We start from the raw sequence: 21205 nt of genomic DNA on the forward strand, positions 1-21205 counted from the left end.
GAAAGGTCTTCAGATTTTTCCTAAAGAGATCTAGGGAGTCATTATATTGTATCGGTGCTATTTAATGAAATGGGACTACTTTGGCTGGTGGTTTTGTTTTGGTTTTGGACCAGAAGAAAAAGAAGCTTTCTTGATGGATACATTATTAAGTCTAATGTTGAAATCTGTTCATGAAATAAGCACTTTCATGTGTTTACATATATAGTCAGTCCTTCACAATTTTTTTTATCAATGAATTCAAGAATCCAGAGTTAGAAAATATATTTAAAATACATAAATTCTAAAAAATAAACCTTGATTTTGACATTTTATATAAGGAACACCATTTGACTGAGTCAATATATTAAATGGGATTTGAGCATCCATGCATTTTGGTAACCACAGGGGTTCCTGGAACCAAACCCCAAGGGCCCACTGTAAATTTAAACAAACCTAAAAGAATTTAAATGTGAAAATGAATGATGGAAACTTTTAGCATGCTAACTTCTCCTGACAGATATTAACAGGACTTTGGCACTTCTGTGGCAATTTTTTAAAGGTCAAAAGCATCCATTTTCTCTCCACACACACCCCCACCACCACTATTAGCTGCTCTTATTTGTAAGCATCTTTCTGAAACATGTCTTTATTCCACAGTTCATTTAGCCCAGCTCTCTCCACAAAGGTGGGCGTTTCTTGACAGGAATACTTGTGAGATAGTGGTGCTCAGGGCAAGAAGGCAAGACTCATAATTATTTTATTTTGATCTGAGAGGAAGGCACTATGTCTGACATACGTTGACCACAAAATTCAAAGGATGCAGCCAAGGATTCAGTCTGTGGTTTACTGCCTCCTGTCAGTCATGCTTTAGTATCTAAAAAGTATTCACTAAGAAAACAATTTTTAACCAAATGCAGATAACCTTTCTCTCTGCCCCCTCCCCTTTTTATATATATATTCCCAAACTGAATTGCTAATTTACTCTTCAGTCTGAAATATAGATTTCAGGTTGCTATGGTGATGATTTTGCCCATACTAACGTGACATTAGAAATGCTGAAAGAACTTCAATGAAGACAGCGGCTGATATAAGTGCTGTAATGATGATGCTTTTGACCTTTGACGGTTTTATCAGCAGCTATTGTTTTGCTTCTTATGCCTGCAATAATAAGAATTTGATTTAAAATACTTGCACACGTCTGATGTTGAAACAAGGAGGGTTGAAAGACTCATAAAGCAAAATAGACACTCATGGCAGAAGTTCTGAAAGAACTTTGTTTTCCAGTAGTCATCCTGGGGCCTATAAATCCATTATTTACCTCAGGAATCAATGAATAATTTCTTACAAGATCCATGTCAATGGTACACTTCTGATCATGTTAGAACATAAGGTAGAGCTTGTTTCTCTGTTAAAATTTAACAATAATACTTTTGACCTGAATCATGGAGTTACACACATAGTGGTATATTACATGCATAGTATTGTTTGTCCAAAGCTCTCCACCAAGAAAACAGCTGGGGATGATCACAAAGAAGGGTGTCCCTCTGAGGTGATGCTTCTGGTGTTTATTTGTGATACAACAGCCTCATAAGAGCATCACCATTATAGAGCCCCCTCTTTTGGAAACATTGATCACACTAAGAAGGGGATGCTATAATAGAAGAAAATTCCCACACAGAAATTGACTGTGTTGTAACTTTCATATTATTAAGAAAATTCTGGACACATTATGCATTAATGAAATTCAGACATCACTGTAGTAATCTGTATGCATTATAGCAGAACAATAGATCCTATGATTTGGGCAAGCTTTGGTACAAAAAAGTGTAGTTAGTTATTTCTGTACAACAGGAAAGGCAAAGACATAGAACAAAATTAAATTAATGTATAAATTGATCACATTGCTGTCACAGTGACTACTTTCACTGTCATGTTCTCAGTGTTTGGAAGCTGGCCCATCCCACGATGGCTGAAAGTTTCAAGTCAGCAGTGCTGAGCCTGCTGCGAGTGTTAATGTGAACTTCAAAGTAACTATGCAAAGTGCTAAATGATTTCACTGCTAGGGTTCAGCACCACATGTAACTCCCTTTAAAATTCAGACTAATGCCCAGAATGGATTCACCACTCCACAGACATGAAAGCACCACTGAGACCATCCAACACATTCCCTACTCCACTGGCTGGCCAGCAAAGATTGCCGTGTACACTAGACACCTAGCTATACTGCTTGGTTTGTTTTGCTTTTCATTATTCCTGCCCATCTGCAAACTCCAGAGGGATGTTAGCTATATAGTTGTACTGCTACAATTGTATATATCAAGTACAGGGAAATAGCTAAAATACAATACTTGGGAGATAACCAAATGTGGGTTTGTGACCGTGTCCAAACTGATGTCATTTATAATAAAAGAAAGACACTAATGGGATAATTTAACAACAGATGGGTCCTATTTGTAGAATGATGTAGATTGAATTTACTCTTACTCTTGTTAAAAAAAAAAGAATAGGTTGGGAAGAAGTATTTGTTTAATGGAGACTAAATGGTGTGTAGTGGTTTGAGCATTGCACTAGCACTCTGGAGATCAGGCTTTGACTCTCCAGTCAGCTATTGAAGTCCACTGTGTGATCTTGAGCATGTCTCAGCCTCATGAGATCCCCTCTGAGCAAATCCTGTCCCCTCCCCTCAAAAAAACTATGATAGGTTTCCATAAGGGTCATAATAAGTTGTAAATGACTAAGGCACAGCAACAATTTGTTTTATGCTACATCTCTTAGAAAGGAAATAGTTAACAGTATGTTTATCTTACTAAAATTAAATGCTTATTTTTGATCAGTAACAGAAATAATATTTATACTGTTCTGGAGTTGCACTAATTGTGCTACTTTTTCCTTCATATATTAACATATTAACAAATTAAGACTTACCTGAGCCCGTGACAGGGCTAACACATGGCTGAATCACATAGGTTATACAAAGAAGAATATCAGATGACTCCTGAACCCAACATTTACTCACAGTTTAATATATGGAAGATTTTGTTTTAGGATATGGCACCTACATACACCTTGGAATTATCTTATAACTATCTGTTTCCCAGAATTGCCCCCATTCAGCTTATTCTGAGGCAGAGAAATATTCCAGAATAACCTGTCATGTTTTGGACAAATTTCCATTCCCATCTCATTTCTCTGTAATGTACATAATGATCTTTCCTTAAGGCTGGTTATTGGGATTACTGAACTAAGACAGGAAAATGCTTTTAAAATTAAGATGGTATAAAAATGCTATTTTTGCCATAAATTAATCTGACATTTCTCTTTTGAGTGGGCAATTTCTGATAAGTGGCCAGCTTTGAATATATACAGCTTGTTTTAATTTGGTTGTGGCATGTTCCAATCGAAAATGAATTCCCGTTGATTTCATTAGATGAGTTCAGCATATGCATAATATTTGCATAAAACAGAAGTGTTAAATAAGTGTAAGAGAAGACAAGAATAAATAATGTGGCTCTTAGTATTTGCTGGAAATATGTGTTGATAGTAGTCTGTCAATCCATTAAGTGTACAGTCTCAGAATTTAATAACGCTTACCTCTGGGTGAATTATACCCCAGTATGTTTGTGTCATAAACTGATCCAGCATGTGTACTGAAATATAGGATTGTATCTAATGCTGGATGGCCTTTGATAGACTAGCTGAATCTAGTGAGGGTAGGGGATAGAGTCTCTTTCCTTCTGCAGCTGTTGGCTTCTCCAGAGAACAGCTCCAGTGGACCAATAATGATCAAGAAAGAGGTTTGAGGTGACTTCTAAGACTAGGAGGAAGGAGAAGGAAAGACAGTTTTGTGACATGTACCAGCATCATGCTGGATTTAGGACCCCTGTCAAAACAATGGTGGTGTTTGTACAGGAAAAACACATCCATTACTAATTTGCCATCATGAATAAGACTGTTAACAGGGCTTTAAAGAACAGTGGAACTCTAGTCCAATTGATTTCAGAGAGTAACATGAACCAGGGTGAATTCCCCATGGCAAGGAACTGTGATTTCAGGATTAGTTTGACTTCATATCTCAGATATGACAGATGTCTAACTCTTTTGTTTCTTCCTCCCTGCCCTTTAGGTGACTGGAAATGTCTACAATTTTACTGGCTGTATAGAAGTTAAAGAAATCAATAACCTGGGACCTTTCACCTTTCCTAATGCTGTGGACAGAAACAATGTTGACAGCTGCAGGTAGTGTCTTTTTCAATCTTTTTCAATGAAAAGAAACTGGTCCTTTGAGATTTTCTTGGCTCCTGAAACAATTTTTTTGTTTAAATAGGTGTAGAATTTATGGAGGAAGATGTTTTTAAATATCTTATTTTGTTTCCCTCCACACTCTATTTTCTCACTTTTTAAAACCAAATATCTCTTTATATGTCTGCAATTAAGCATGATCACTTGTATTTGCCTGGCTTCTGCCCAGTGACAGTGGAGATAAGTTAGGTTCAACCAACTGGTGCAATCCATCTCTCCCCCCCTACAGTCCAGAAGGAGCCACCATATACTATCTGGAGATGGTTTCTTGAAGAATAGAGAGGTCTGCAGATGGAGGAAAGGAAAAGGATGGATCACTTTGTTGAGCCACCTTCCAGTCAAATCTCATATCCATTGACTATATCTTGTAATAACTTTATAGGAAGAAATTCACCTCAGTCCAGTTGTTAAGATAGCTGCCTTTTTCCATTCTGGGCACAGGTTGAGACTGGGCTGAGACCATGTCTTCTTGCACAGCTCCCTGCCCAGGTCGTTACAGTCCCATCCTTCTCCCATTCTTAGCTAAAAACACTTCTTTTCTGTAATGGGAGATGTTATGATCGGGGACGGGATGGTAATGATCTGGGCATGGAACTGTGCAATGTTCCCAGCCCGGTCTCAGCCTGTGCCCAGATTGGGGAAAAGGCAACATGATAATCTCCTTAGTCTTGACCAGAGTACAGCCATTTAATCAACTAGATTTAACTATGAAAATTTCCATACCTGGGCATAATCACTGGTAACTCGTCCCTCAAACGTCCCTCAAATGTGGATGAAGTGCACATGTGTGAATGCCTGGCGTGCTTCCTCAATCGCCATGGTATCGTCACTCCCTCTAGCATCCCTCATCACTCCCTCTAGCATCCCTGAATCATTGCAGGGGACAGATTTCCTCTGAATGGAAACTTTGCGTTCAGAGGAAATCCGCTCCCCTGAAATGATTCAGGGATGCTAGAGGAAGCAGCGATTCCATGACGATTGAGGAAGCACACCAGGCATTCACACACGTGCGCTTCCTCCATGTTTGAGGGTTCTTTTGTTTGGAATCTACTTTATGCCACAAATTCTTTCAGGCTATTTGCTGTGCAGACCTTGAATGGTTTAATGAAAATTCTAAAACTGTTTCCAAAGTGTCAGCAATTTATTTTAGAAAAACACACATACATAGAATGTTGTTATGCATTCAGCAGGCAAGAGCTTTTATATTCTTCAGTTCTAATAACCTCTCTCTTTTTTTATGGTTTCAACTTTATCACCAGTGAAATTGGGTCTGCCTGATTCAATGTTAACTGCCTTCCTGCAGGTTTAAACCCATGCAAGCAAGCCTCCTCTATTATAGTGTTAATTCTTGGTTTAGAAGGAATGGATGTCGAATGTAATTGTTGGCTTTTTCAGTCATGTATGACATTTAGCCTGCAGTAGGTAGATAAACAACAAATTAAAACTGTATTTTCAAATTTAATGAAATAGGAATGACCAGTTTACAAGACTCTGGTGCTCTTTCAGGGTTTTTTAAAACTAAGTCAGGACCTCTCTCCAATGTACACCTTAATATAGTGAGAGGATTTAAGTGTGTCAGAAAGGCTGAAAGTAATACTGTCAGAAAACTAGAGTTGATCAAGAGTCTAGGCTTCCAGTAGGGTCACCCAAGACAGAATGCTCCAAGTAGAGACACCGGACTTAGATGCATCTATCTTCTTCAGGGAGTAACAGTCAAAGCAGCAGAAAAGAACTGATAGTTCCAACTAATTTACTGTGTATACTCATGTACAAGTTGACCTTGTGTATAGGTCGAGGGAAGGTTCTAGGGTCAAAATCATGGATTTTCATATAACTCGTGGATAGATCAAGGGTAAAACTCAGGGGAAGTGAAGGTTTTAACATCAGACTGAGAAGGAAGTAACGGGGGTGGGGGGGAATGTGCTGCTTGTTGGGCAAGGACTATTCATAGGAATAAGGAAGAACACAAGAAAAATAAGATGTTGCCACACACACACACACACACACACACTCCTGCCTGGCAACTCTTTCAGAAATCACTGCCAAAGCAGGGAGAGGGGAGAGTGGGGAATTTCAGGGAGGCTCTGCTTTTAGGATCTTTCTTGGCTGCATTATTGTTTTGACCTGTATATAAGTCAATCCAGGATTTTAAGAGTAAGTTTTTTAGGCATAAATTTTATGACATGTAGTCAAGTATATACAGTAACTAATTCCAGATAATCAGGTACAGGTGACAGAAAGATCCAGAAGGGAAACTACTAGATAGCTGTGGGAAGTGACACTGATGAATGATCTCTCAGACAAAATAGCAGTTGCATTTCAGTTAGTACTCTGTATTGATAAACCACATCTAAATGCTTTTTACTAGAAAAACTTTACAAATTATCACCCTATACTCTTAAAGCGTTGCTACTCCACTTTAATGGCTCTGGCTGCCTCCTGTTGCAGTCTGGGATTTTCAGTTGAGGAAGGGGCATTTAGAATATTCAGCCAGAGAGCTCTTAGCCCTCAATGAACTACTGCTCTATCACACTAGTGGTCAAACAGGATTTAAACGAGAGTTAAACTAGAGAAAACCAGGAAATGCCTGAAGTTTATCACACAATGCTTTCTGGTTTTCTCCAGTTTAACTCTCATTTAACTCCCAATTGCCCACTAGTGTGATAAAGCAATAAGTCCGGAATGCAACAAATCGGTGTATGCTGAAGTCCCATTAAATATAATGACATAGCAAAATAGTATCCTTTATAAAAAATGGAAAATCAAGGTTTGATATTTGAAATGTATACTTTTTGGCAACATTTTCAAACCGTGTATGCTTGAAGACATGTATTAAAAATCTGTGTATAAGAAGGGCCGACTGTAACAGTACTATAAGAGTGTAGTGTTCTAATCTACCCTGTGATGAGACAGTCTAAAATACAGGACTGAAAGATGACTCCCTCAAGTTAAAAGACACTCAGCTACTGGGGAAGAGGAAAACACCAGTATAAAAAAAGCACTATGTCTAAAGAAGCAACTGGGCTCAAACTGAAAGGACATTCAGCTGCTGATATGCTGAGGGGGGAAGGGAAAATCCAGAGCAACACAACTCATGGGATAGGAACACGAGATTTGAGAAGTATGAAGCTAGAAATTGTAAAACAAGAAATGGAACACAAGTTCTGAGCAGGGCCATTAAAGACTCGTACTCCTGGAGTCCTTTGGGCCCCAAATTGTTGATTTTTATATGACCTGTTGATAAGTCGAGGGTCAGATATAAGGAGGCAGCCCAGCTGGGAAGAGGCTGCGAAGGCGATCGATCACCTTCCCTGCATCTTCCCAGCTGGACAGTTCCTTCGAGAGGCAGTATAGCTGGGAAGAGTCTGTGGTAGCGATTGATCACCTTCCCTGTCTCTTCCCAACTGGGTTGCCTCCTCCAGAGGCAGCTAGGCTGGGAAGAGGCTTGGGGGATGAAGGCACGCCCTTCGTCTTACTGTATTGACCGTGTATAAGTAGACCCAGGGTTTTGGGGTCAATTTTTTTACCTAAGTTTTTCAACTTATACACAAGTATATACAGTACTTAATTTCATTCAGTAATTCTACCAGTGAAACACTTTTCAATGCTTTATTTTCAAAAGATCCCCTCTGTTGGATTTTTTTCTTGTATTATTGCTGTGAAAGATATGGAAGTCTAGAAACCCTAAGAATTGTGTATCATGGAAATTTTGATATCAACTTCTTCTGATTGAGTCATGGAAGCCAAAGCTCAGTGTGAGTCAGTATGAATATTTAGGTTTATTTCGCTTGTGTCGGCCCTTAGAGCTGATTCATATGCCCAGGGCGGGCATATAATTTGTGGATGCATTATAGCAGAACATGATTATGCGATCACTTGTGTGAACATTCTTACACATTAGGGAAGACTTTTCCCACATAAAGGCAGGTTGAGAGCAGGCAAGGAGATACTTTCAAATCAGCAGTCCCCATTGTACAATGTAAGGTGCTGCTTTCACATGGAGGACTGTACCATATTTCTGCCTGGGGAAAAAAAAAGAGTCCTAAGATGCCTAAGCTAACATTTAAAATATATTTTGTAATCTATTAAAAAAAACATTCAGGGGAATCATCCAATTTATACTGAAATACCAGTGTCACATGAGGGTTTTTTTTTGGGGGGGGGAGGGGGTATAGTTGCTGGATATACTTTCAAGTCAAGGTATACAAAAGCAAAAGACTTTGTTGTTCAGACTTGCAATGTCAGAAGAATCAGAAAGTTTCCTTTTGAAGATGCAAAGGGGGGACAGTCCTTTAGATATGTATAGCACAGACTCTTTAGCCTGGAATAATGGCCAGGAGAACTGACCTTATCACTACTGATAAGTGGAGTCAGTAATATGTAAGGCCAGCTAAGAAACAGTAAAAGAGGAAGCCTGTATGAGGTCTGCTTCCTCCTTTGGTGTTCTTGGGGTAATGTGTAAAGTCTTCATGGCAATGTATTAGGTGTTCCTGTACTAGAGTGTGGGAAAAGTGTGCACATGCACATTATTTCCCAGTATGGTTCAGAGCCTTAGTCTTGCAGCAAATACTTTTTTTTAAGTAATGTTATGGCCTGGGGATATTTAAAAGCATTACCAAATGATGCCCTAAGTTCCATCAACACGACTTTGATTTCTACATTATATTTAACTGAGGATAAGGTTCTTGCTCTGTGTATGTGTTTGTCTTTAAATGTGAATAATAGCCATCGTGCTAATAGCAATGTCCAGATGTTTGCCTGAACTCAAGGACAGTTAAATATGTAGTGGAAACATAAACATAGATGTAAGACTTAATCCCCAAATAGTCCCGTGAGACTTCTGTTAATAATAACCAGCTTTTCACACTGATGTTAAGTTAGTTAATAACCAATTTTTCACACTATTTTTCAGCTTCTATTAAGTGCTGCTAACTTATCCAAGTGCTACTAAGTTAGTATGGATCCAACTTTGGATTTGTGAGCTGTCCATGATGTTGCTGCAGCTCCAGAAAACTTTTAACAGTTTTGGGGAGACAGATTTTACATTTATTGCTTCTCACAAATGGTTGTATTTCCACAGCTGCAAATCCTTACTCTTCTGTTATAAATAAGAGAAATTATAGCCAAGGCATACCAAAAAAAGGGAGTTAGTAAAACTCTCAGCTTTACCCAACTCATAGGAAGCATATGCAGTGGCCCATAGTGAAGATACTCATGTTCCTTTTGTTCCATTCAGATTCTCTTGTGCACCCTTTTTTTGCTGTTGCTTGTAACATGGATTGCAGAACTGCATTTTATTCCTAATTCTTTATTTGCAATCCATGGTCTATATACCACAAAAGCTTTCTACAGCGATATTTCAAGATGTACTGTATAACCAAACTTGTACTAGCCTGTAAAAATGATTTAGTGTGTGGAAACAGCAAAAAAAATTATTATTATTTTTTAAGGAGATGCTCTTTGAAAAATGCTCCACACTGGTGCCACAAAACTTCATTCAAAATCTCACCACTCTTATTTCTCCTCTCTGTAATTTCTTTAATGTTTTCTTCAACTTCTCCACTGCCATGATGAACTCCAGCTAATTATTTCCCCAGTTCCTGTTTGAGTCAAAGGAAACCCATTCTCATGAAATCTCCTTTTGGGGTATAAGTCTGTGAGTAAGTTTTAAACTTATGAATATTTAAGTGGTTTGGAATTTACTCAAATATGTTCTGCCATTTCTATAACTAGATCTGTTTGGATTTCAAAATACCACAAGAAAGGCTAATGCGTGTGCAAAATGTAGTGAGCCTTAAAAAACAAACTTCTATATGCAGTTCATTAACCTTTTGCAGACTGTTTACTCTCACTGTTTCAAAGACAGCATATACTTCGCATTTTATATCATGGGCGAGAACAATTTAGATAACTGAATTAGATGTTTAAAAATATAGATTATAGATTGATTTTCTCAAGCTGCTTTATTTATTTATTTCTCAAGCTGGTAATACAATTTGGTAGTATAATTACCATATAATAGCTTGGAAGAGTCAATTTTTTTTGGACTGCCCAGTGTCCTCCACCCAGTGGCTGGCTGGAGGACTCTGGAAGACCTGGCCCAAAAAAGTTGATGGACAGAATTCACTAGGAAAGTTCGAAAAGCATAATCTACACATTCATGACGTGTTCATATTCACAATCCCTCGATACTCACTAGTTTAGGCAATATGTAGCGATCATAAAAGTCCTCCAATCCACACTTATTGGGCTACAGCCACTATGGGTGACAGTGGTCTGTTCCCCTGTCAAATGGGAAGCAGCTGACTGATGCTTCCACCACCACCACCCCTCCCATGGGCAATCTCTGGTATGAGGGGGAATTGCAATAGCAACTCCGCTTCTGACTTTTGCACTGGAGGTTGCTTATAGGAGTGGGTGGAAACATCATACAGCTGCTTCCTGAGAAACAGGGACACTGCCTGATAGGTGAGGATTATGGGAAACACAGCATACCTAGGTAACTAAAGTGGTAATATATTTGTAGCCATTTTAGTGAATGCCTCTCATAGTCCTGAAAAGCAACTTCTGCTTCTCTTGCTATGCAACTGGCAGTCTGGGATTGCATTAACATCTTCAGGAGTAGTCCATCTCCTTTGCAGACATTCCAGAAGACTCCTCCCTGGATGATTAGGCACTTGCTTTATAAGAAGAACCATGCTGGAAAAAGCAAAGGCCTGTGGAGCATTCTAATCTCTCAGTGGCCAACCACTGTATGCATGGGAAGCCCCCAAGGACTCAAATATAACTATACACACACTTGCTCTCCAGTAACTGATATATAGAGACACATTTCCTCAGGTACTGGAGGGGAAAGACATCATCATGACCAGCAGACACCATCTAAATTGGCAGCCTGCAATATATGTTGTTCTTGCATATTCCACAATTTAGCTGGGTGAAGAAGTCCTACATTTTATCTGTCAAGAATATTCCACTGTTCAGCTTCAATGGATGATCCCTAGCTTCTAGTATTGTAAGAGAGATGGGAGTTTTCTCCCTCTCCATTTTCTCACTCCATACATCATCCATGCACATGTCTAACATACCCTCACTTACTCATCTTTTACCCCAGAAAAGTAGCAGCATCCTTCCCCTTAATATTTCCTGAAGTACTCCCTTATGAATTCAATATGTCTTGAAAAAGTGGTCATTTTATATTAATTTCTGTTTATATAATCCATGACCCACATTCATATTCTGTGTTCTCCCAAATCCCTTTCACCCCCTTCCCTCTATCATTGTAATCATGCTTTTTAAAATCCAACAATTAAAAAAACACTGTTGCTTGGCCTGCAGATTTCTCGGCCTATGTGTGCTCACTCACTCAGGTGTGAATCAATGGTCACAGAATGTTTCTTCCACCCTTCCTGGATTCTAAATACATTACCTTTTGAAAACAATTAGTTGCTGTCAGGATAATTGCTGGCTTAGGAAACGTAGGACATTTTTCTTTTTGTTTTGAAAATGCATTGGCAAGACTTTTTGCATAGGCTGCAATCCTGAAATTGATGAAATGTGTGAAGAGACAATGCTGTTTGGAAGGCCATTTGTGTGTGTGGAATATCTCTGTGGAATGAAAAGGATAGCCAACCCCAAAGTTGTTTATGTGTGTGGTTGTGTTTCTGTCACTGTAGGCTTGGCTCCGGGGAAGGATACATCCTTTACTTGGGTAGACTGCTCGACAGTTAAACTGTTTAACTGGCTGGGAAAATAGGTTATAAAGGCAGGTTTCAGGTGTTTATGTACTGATAGAGGGAATCCAAATGGTGCAGGCATGATTGGTGGCTTTTGGTCTTTTCCATGGGAGGTGATTGGTGTGAAATGCTCAGCTTAGTGGTGTGATGGAAAGTAGGAGCTAGGAAATGTGATTTCTTGCTCCTCTGGCAAGGGGTTCTGTCTGAAAGAATAAAATGCAGAACCAGAGAATAGGGGTAATTTCAGTTGGGAGAATCACAGTCAGAGTCAGGCGAGAAGACGGAAAGAAGACAGCAGCAGCATCAAGATACTGAGATTGTTTGTCGCTGAGTGTGAGCTCCCATGAGATATGCAAAAGTGAGATTCACAGTTGCAGTTGAGAATAAACTATGAAGTTCTGATAAATCTGCAAAAGAGAGAGAACAGTGCCATTTTGCAGAATTAATTGTACATATTAGAATGGGTTTGTTAGCCTGGTTTATTGTTTCAAGGGATGAAGTGCATATATTCTGCACCCAAACAACTACAACAACCCAAAGCAGTGTGTCTTCAAGCAAGGAAAAATGTGTAGTTCAACAAAATTCTTCTTCTACCTCATACCATATCCCCAACTATTTTTAAGTGTCTTTGTATTTTATTTAACCTGAGTCTCTTGGTCTTTAAACGGAAACACAAATAAAACTATGCCAGTCTGCAAAATAATGTCTCTTGCTAAATACTGCATATCTATATATTGAATATCTTCTCCACTGAGGCCCTTGTTTGCCAGCTGATGAAGCTGCAGAATGTATTCCCATGCATGAAATGTTCATCTTTACATTATATTGAGACAGGACTGCCTGCTTTGACTTGGGTTTCTTTGCTACCTATTGAGTCTACTGATGTATTTCCTTAACAGCAATTAAACACCCTCTTTAGTTGTATCACTATTATTACAGAGTAACTGGTCGCCAACACAAGGCAATCCTAGACAGAAGGGTTAACACCCTTCTTTTCCCATAACAAGGAAAATCTGGTTCAATTTGCAACTGGTTCACAGTTTACTCACTGTGTTAAAGAGAGTGTATGTCTAAGTGTGGTGTGTGAAACATCACATTTGTAATAAGATGTATTTTCATACTGCAATTATAGTGCTATGATTCTGCTTTAAAAGCCATGGCAACTTACCATGGGATGCTGGGATTTGCAGTTTAGGGAGGGATATATGGAATTTTCATGAGTCTAGGTTCTTTAGTGGTATGAGTGTTGGACTAGGACTCTGGAAGGATTCCCAGTCAGCCATGGAAACCCATTGGGTGACCCTGGGCAAATCACACTCTCTCAGCCTCAGCCTCAATGACAAACTGCCTCTAAATAAATCCTGCCAAGAAAATCCTATGACAGGATTGCCTTATTCCGTTGTTTCTAACCCACTGCTCTTCTTAAAACATCTTCTTCCTGTTTCCCCCTCATCAATAAAATGTATGGTGATCTGCAACATAGATCACATGCTTTTTACATATGAAGGAAATGTTGGGTGCTGAAAGAATAAAATCTAAACAATAGCCCTTAAGCCTCTTTCTTTGAACCTATTGCAAGTTCTCCTCTATGCCTCCGATAGTCCTTTGCTCACCTTCTGATGCCTGAGCATTGCTTTTCTGTTTCATCCTCTGTGTTTGTCTTGCCCTCTTTGATTTTCCCAATCTTTTTATTACATTTGTTTCATTTTCTTCTTTTCTCTTCTGTCTTGTGCAAATTTCTGTCTGCCTTTGTGTGTGTTCTCTCCCTCCCTCCCTCCCTCCCTCCCTTCTCCTTTTTTTATTTTTTATTTTGGCATCCCTGCTGAAATGATGCATTTCATTGATAATATTAGAAAAAGGTGGCAGGCATAATCCTACCTTATATTTTAAAAATTCAGAACCATTGTAGAATATTTAAATCTTCGGTGCTGTCTTTTTATGAAGTGCTTTGGTGAAATGCTGTGGATATTAAACAAATCCTCTTACATATGTGTGTGAGAGAGAGAGGCAGAAAGAGGGAGAGAGAGAGAGAATAGGGGGGAAAGAGAAAGTATGCTTACAAATACAATTTCCAGCTTGTTTATGAACAACTTTCCTTGATCAGTGCACCACAAATAGAAACCCATCTCTCTCTTTCATGCTTTCCAGAATTGTAGCTTTATTCTTTGTAGCGGCTACATGGTTTTGTACTTTAAATCACTATAAACAGCATAGGCAGAAAAGAAAGGAGAGAAGGTTGCATAACTCCTATTTTAGTGCCCTTAATTATTCTTGACTCACTGTTGGTATGCTGTTGATTGTACAAGAATTTATAATTTCTGTGAAAATAAATGAACCAGACATGCTTTGTGCTAGAGGCTTTAACAGTGCAGCCAGTTACGCAGGATTCTGCTAAAATGTCACATTCTGAAATGTGTGTGTGTGTGTGTGTGTGTGTGTGTGTAGCTTTCACCAATTTAATGATGTCAGACTGCATTTTGCCCAAGTAAGAGCTGGTAGAGGGTGAAAATGTGAGCTACATTAAGTTATAAGGCATGGGACAGGACTTCTCCATAAAATATTCAAAATCTAGCTATGCTATTAAGTTCCTTGTTTGTTTGTTTGTTTGTTTTTACACAAAATTGGCAGGCAGTCATAACTTCTGTCTGACACAGACTTGACTGAACTCAGTCCTGGAAGCTTATGGTCCACCTTAAGAACTGGGATTCAATGTTGAGCTTCTGAAGAATCCAGTGGAGGATATAAAGAGATCACCTGATTACTCATTAAAGGGCTCTTTTAACATTAAGTCCACCTTATGGGGATTACAGCAGCATTTGTCCCTCCTGTGCTTACATGGGAAGAGCCTGTTACATGGTTCAGAGCACTACTGACCCATGACCCAGGCAATCAAGAGAGGAGGGTAATTTGTTATACAATGGTATGATTAAGTGCACACCCTTGTTCAAACTATGGGCAACCTGTGGGTCAAACAACGTGGTGAATAGCTGGCTTTGGGTTGTACACGTCACAAAGCTAACACCTAAAGAAGAATGTATTTACAGTCTGCCTCTTTCACAGTCAGCCCTCCATATACACAGATTCTGCATCCATGGATTCCACCACCCACAACTTGAAAATATCCCCCCCCCCAAAAAAAAAATCCAAAAAGCAAACCTTGATTTTGCTATTTTGTATAAGGCACAGCATTTTCCTCTGCCATTTTGTATACTAGATTTTAGCATTCATGGATTTTGATATCCACAACAGGGTCCTGGAATCAAAGCCCAGCAATACCAAGGGCCCACTGTATATGAGACTCAGGGGTTCAGGAGGTCAAAAGTAGATTGAATAACAGATTCAGACCTGTCTTCCCATCTTTAGAAAGATACTCTTCCAGTCCATAAGAAGTATTAATGGAGAAGTTCTTCATCTTACAAGTTCCATTCCATTATTACATATACCACATATAGCAGACAGATTCCACCGCTCTGGAAGTTTTCCTATTATAGAGATCAGCCAGGACTTTGACAGGATCACCTGCCAAGGCAGCAGGGAGTTCCCCATGAGCCACCAGGAATCCATCCAGATCCATATGCTTCCTGGGGCGGACCATCTCAATCAGCCCCCCACCCCTGCAGAGGATCTGAGTCCCAGTGAGTCAAACCCTACTAGGTAGTGATCAGTCCATGACAATGGAGCTACAGAAAGTTCCTCCACTCCCAGATCACTATCATCCTGCCCCAAACCGAAAATCAGGCCCAGAGTGTGTCCTGCAACATGGATTGTGCCAGATATTACTTGGGATTGCACCATGGTTGTAATGGCAGACATGAAGTTCTGAGCTGTTCCTGACAGAGCAGTCTCTGAATGGATGTCAAAGTCTCCCAGTACAACAAGCGTGGGGGGGGGGGAACTCCAACACCACTGCCAAGACCAACTCAACTAGTTCAGGAAAGGAGACAGTTGTGCAGCAGGGTGGGCAGTACACCAATAGAATCCCTATCCTGTCCTGACCACCCACCTGTAAGTAGACACATTCATACCCAGTAGACTGTGAAACAGGGCACCTGGTAAGGGAGATGGGATCCTGATAGACCACTGCAACTCTGCCTCCCCACTCCTCTGGCCTTGCCAACTGCTGTATGGAGAACCCAGGTGGACAGGCTGGGAAGGATTAACCCAGCCATGTCTCCCTAATACAAACCAGGTTGGCATGCTTATCCAGGATCAAATCCTGGATCAACAGTGTCTTTCCATTCACCAACCTGGCATTGAGGAGCAGCATTTTCAGCCCGGTGTGTATGTGTGTGTGTGTGTGTGTGAAATGGCTGATAAATAGTCCATTTCAGTTTACTGTGGCCCTAGTGCATGCTCTATAGAATTTTAATTATGCCCACAAGTTACCAGTAATTTCACATAGAAAATATCACTGAAATCAGAAAAACTGGAATCTGAAGCAAACTGAAATTTGATGCAAGATGATTTCTCAGTGATTGGTCTTGGAGATTCAGGATATTTCTTTAGGACAGTGAGAATGGCCTACCTCTGGGGTAACTAATTAAAATCCAGTCTTCTGTTATCAAACATGAAATTGTCTTCAACAATTCATTAGGTATGTAACTGCAAAGGGCTCAAAAATGGCATAGAACTTGTGGGTGACATATGAAATCCAGAGATGTACATAGGAAAAGGAAAAAGCATATCACCCCTGTTGTTGCTCTGTCTTGTGTTAATAAATCAGAATAAGTGGCATCAACATATGAACAGGAGGATATTTACTTTGCAAAGGAACATGAATTTTATGGTGTACGAAACAGGTACAAAATGCATAATGCTTACTGATGTGGCTGGGGGTTAACATAAGACTATGGCAGCAGTAGCCAATAATAAGGCATGCTCTTGCTATAAAGTAGTTTTGGTTTGGAATTTTTCCATGTGGTTTTCAGATAACAGGGCAAACAGAGCTATTGCCACAAACATGCTCTGGAGGACTTCATTTGACTGGAGAAATATATCAAGCAGGCCTGGGTGGGATCATTTGGAAACACATTTGCCAAAGCCACTATCTGCTGAAGGAGCCTGTTTGCTTGATAGGGATGAGTAATGCAGTATTATAAAGATAGACTGACCTTTATGAGACCTTGATTGCAAAAGTTAAGAAAATATTTCTGCTGTGAAAACTAGTATAATGTAGCAAGCAGACAGGCATATTTATTAAGAAAGAAATTGCATTTTGAAAATAGAGGAGAAAGCCTTGCATATAAATATTTTGCCTAATTTCTCAAAGTTTAAGGTGATTTTAAATAGTTTATATGCTGTTGTCCCCTATGTCTATAACCCATAGTACTCCTGGGCCAGCCAAATAATGTCTTAAGTATGACACAACTATAATTTAGATACACAGTGTTCCAGTGCCCCCTGCAGTTTGGATATGTTAACTTGATGATTTGTGGAGAACAGATGCCTTTCAAGGGTTTTTTGTTCCTGTTTTTCATTTTTGTAATGTACCTGTTGAATCGCATATGATCTAAAACCCTTTGGATCATCATGTCTATTTTTATACCAAAAGATCTGAAAGCCGCCAATGGCTGTGAGCTTATTATTTCAAATCCAGGAGTTCAAAGATGAAGTGAACAATGCATTCTTGAATTTAAGAAAAGCAAAGATATCTTACAATCTAACTGAGCTTTTTGCACGCAATATGCAAAGAATCTGTCTGTTTTCAGTTGTAGAACACATGGTTTGCCTGCAGGACATCCCAGGTTCAATGCCTGACATCTCTAGCATAAAAAGAATTTTCAACAGCTGAGCTGAAAGACTACAGAGACCACTGGCAGGTGGCTCTGATGCCAATGGGGTAGTGAATCCATTCTGCATTTTAGTCTGAAATTTAAAAGGAACTATCTTTCCAAGGTACTGAACCCATTGGGGATAGTGCTGAGTACCTTGATAGCTACTTTAATCTTTAAACTAAGACGAAGTGAAAATGGAACCACCAGGTTCCACTGGAGAGTAGCCAAGAGTAGGTAGAGAGTCCAGCACTCAGACTTATTGTAAGATAGCTTCATATGTTCATATGCATTAGTTGAACACAGCAGCAAAGGACTGTAACTCAGGACTCCATTAATCTACTTAAAAGTCACTGCAAAGGGATTTAAGCACTGTAACAATGTGCAGCTCACATCAGAGCTGATTAGTACATTTTGCAGTCTTCTGAGAATCACTTCTGCATAGCATTCTGCTTCAGTCACATGTGAGCAAGTGAACTCAATGAGCAGATAAAATGATGTGATTCTTTCCTTTCCATGGAAACGTCACACTGTTCCACAACAGATACATGGATATGCGGAGGAAGGAACTATATATGCTACAGCCTGGAGCATTAGATTATGCAATCTGATGGTGTAAACCTATTGAAATCTATAATTTGGTAAAGGACAAGAGCCAGCATAGCTACATAACTTTTACTTTCTCTCTCACTCTTTTCTTGGAGGGGTTGCTCAAGTGCAGTGGCTTGCAATTCTAAAATTCAAGATAGGCTTTAAACTGAGACAGTTTGTCTCTTTAATACTGTGGGAAACTGCCATGGTAATATCTGGTCTTCTTTCCTTCTTCATTCCATCTCCCAAGTTCATAAATGTTGGCAGGTGTAAACATACATAAAGTGAATTGTCAGTGCTTGGGCAGTGGGGTCTTTTCTTTCTATATACACTTCTTGATGTCCTTCTGTTACCTAGACATCACCACAATCGTTTGTTTGTTTGTTTCCCACCCTTTCCCCAAAACTAGGAGTCAGAATGGAGGTACCAGATTGGGGGTGAGGGGATAATGCATACAGAATGGGAGCATTTTTTAAATTTATTTATTCAATGTATACTCCATATTTCTCCTGCCAAGAGTCTCAAGGAAGCTTACAAAATTGACAATGAAATTTTTACAAAGCAATTAATCCTCAGTTCTATTAAAACCACATAGTGAAAAACAATTTAAAATACATTGAAAGCATAATTAAAACATATACAAATCAAAAGGCAGAGCACATCATTTTGAATGCCTTTCTGCCATATGATTAGAATCAGGCAAAGGCCTACTGAAATGAAAAGGTCTTAAGCTGCCAGTGGAAATAGAGCAGGCTTCTTGTGGGAGGGAGTTCCACAGTACTGGAGCAGCCATTGAAAAGGTTCTCTCCTGCATCATCACCAACTGGATCTGTAATGGTGGGACCAAGAGAAAGCCCAGTCCAATACCAACAGACATGAAATGTTAACATACATTTCCGTTCAGCTCCAGAGTGGTGAGAATTTAAAGCAGTCTCCAACTGGCAGACATAAACTTTGATGATTCAGATAGCCAAAAGAAAAGAAAAGAAAGGGGGGAAATAGTTTGCGACCAAGATCTCCCAGATAATCCAGCAGAGTGACTGTACATTGTATATCTGTCCCTAATTTGTCCCAGAGGGAAGAAATGCCAGTCAGTAAGAGCACTATGAAACATAGCCAAATGGATGGGAGATCCCTTTAAGAATGAATGCAAGATGATATCATATAATAGTCCATGTATTTTTAACTTTAAAAAATCCCTTGTTTTTAGTAATAAGAAATGACAAGGAGTACCTTCAGGCAAATATAGCTCACCTTGGGTGGTAGTATATGGAATGAGAACAGAGGCCAAGTGACATTAGATGGAGTACCAATTGATCAGTTGGCAGTTTGCCTTAAAAGGAACTATTTGAAGTGGGCTGTTGGAATTAAGCAATTTAAAATAATTGTGTCTCTAAATAGATCCATTCAATTCTGATGCATTATTAACGCTAGAGTTATTTCATTATCATTTGTTCTCCGTCAAAAGTTAAACCTTCCTTTGTGAATCTGATTTTAAATCTGGAAAATGTAAAGACATTTGAGCTGAATCAGAGGGGTTAAGAAAATTTTACTGATAAAGGATGAAGCAGTATAATGACCTAGAAGATCTGGCCAGAATCAATCCAAATGTCCCATTAAATATGACTCAACCAAATTAGCAAAATGAAAATTGTTATTTGTTGATCTCAGTTCTTTTATATGCACATGGATCAACTTCATTAATTGGCAATGAATTTGCCAGTACATTAACCACCACATTTTTAAACCCATTATCTACCAGTGAAATTACCTATATAAAATATGAATACATGTGTGTGTGTGTGTGTGTGTGTGTGTGTGTGTGTGTGTGTGTGTGTGTTCACATTTTAGATAGGTAATTTCACTGGTGTCCTTTGTATAAAAGGTATGGGGGAAGGTCATCCATATTATATGGCCCAAACAGACAGGCCAAAATAAAGCTGCTTCGGGTCACTTTGGAGGTATGTTGTTTAAATGATGCAAGCGCCCAAAGAGGCTGGAAGCCACGCCAAAGCCACACTCCAGTCCTAAAGACTAGAGTGCAGCTTTGGTGCAGCTTCTGGCCTCTTAAGATGTGTGTCATACCTCCAAAGTGACCCAAAGCAGCTTTATTTTGGCCTATCTGTTCAAGCCCATAGAATACTATTATTTGCACCATATCTTGATCAAAGAAATGACCCAGTGGTGGCTGGTAACTCCTACATCTCTGAATCTGAATCATGCCAATATAATAATAATTTTAAAAAGCAGGATAAAAATGTGGTCTGGCATATAGTATTGCAGTTACAGTTCTGCAATCTAGGTTTACTGATCTATAATTGTTGTGTATTCAGTGAAACTACTTAACCTTACTGTAAAACTAGGTAAATGCCACTGCAACCCACCTTAAGAACCAGCAATCAGATCAGGTGAAAGAGATCTATTCAGCTTCCAGTCAGGGCTAAAAGAGGAAGATATTCACACACACACACACACACGGGGTGAGACTTTGACAGTCAGAATCAGGACCTAATCACAAGTGCTTATCATAGCCCTGCTCACTGATGGAAGAGGACTGAAGCATCCTCCTCCTTGCTAAACAGACCTTTTTTTTAACTTTATTTTTTTCTACAAATGTATTCATTTCATTCAAGTAATATACAATTGAGGCCCAGTACAGACGGACGCTTTGTGCCAGCCTGGTGCTGAAATTAAGGCTAAGTAGGACTGGGTTTCCACATATGCCCAGCCCTACTATTGGTGCCCATGTGCCATCTTGCTGCGCCCCCATCCATATGGGGTGCACGATGATGACATCCACACGGCACAGTGCCACGCCACATGGATGTC

At 39.4% G+C, this 21205-nt stretch overlaps 1 protein-coding gene across 1 annotated transcript in view; it reads left to right on the plus strand.

Annotated features, from left to right (window-relative positions):
* EYS (EGF-like photoreceptor maintenance factor) overlaps positions 1-21205 on the plus strand; it is a 670725-nt gene that overhangs the window by 405569 nt on the left and 243951 nt on the right. Inside the window, exon 17 of the mRNA XM_089530993.1 lies at positions 4103-4215. Within this exon, the coding sequence (XP_089387119.1) occupies positions 4103-4215 (113 nt within the window). The remainder of the gene's footprint in view (positions 1-4102; positions 4216-21205) is intronic.

This window comes from Sceloporus occidentalis, unplaced genomic scaffold (genome assembly GCF_023333645.1).
Source record: "Sceloporus occidentalis isolate IW3139 unplaced genomic scaffold, rSceOcc1.0.p SCAF_6, whole genome shotgun sequence".
In the NCBI taxonomy this organism is placed as follows: domain Eukaryota; kingdom Metazoa; phylum Chordata; class Lepidosauria; order Squamata; family Phrynosomatidae; genus Sceloporus; species Sceloporus occidentalis.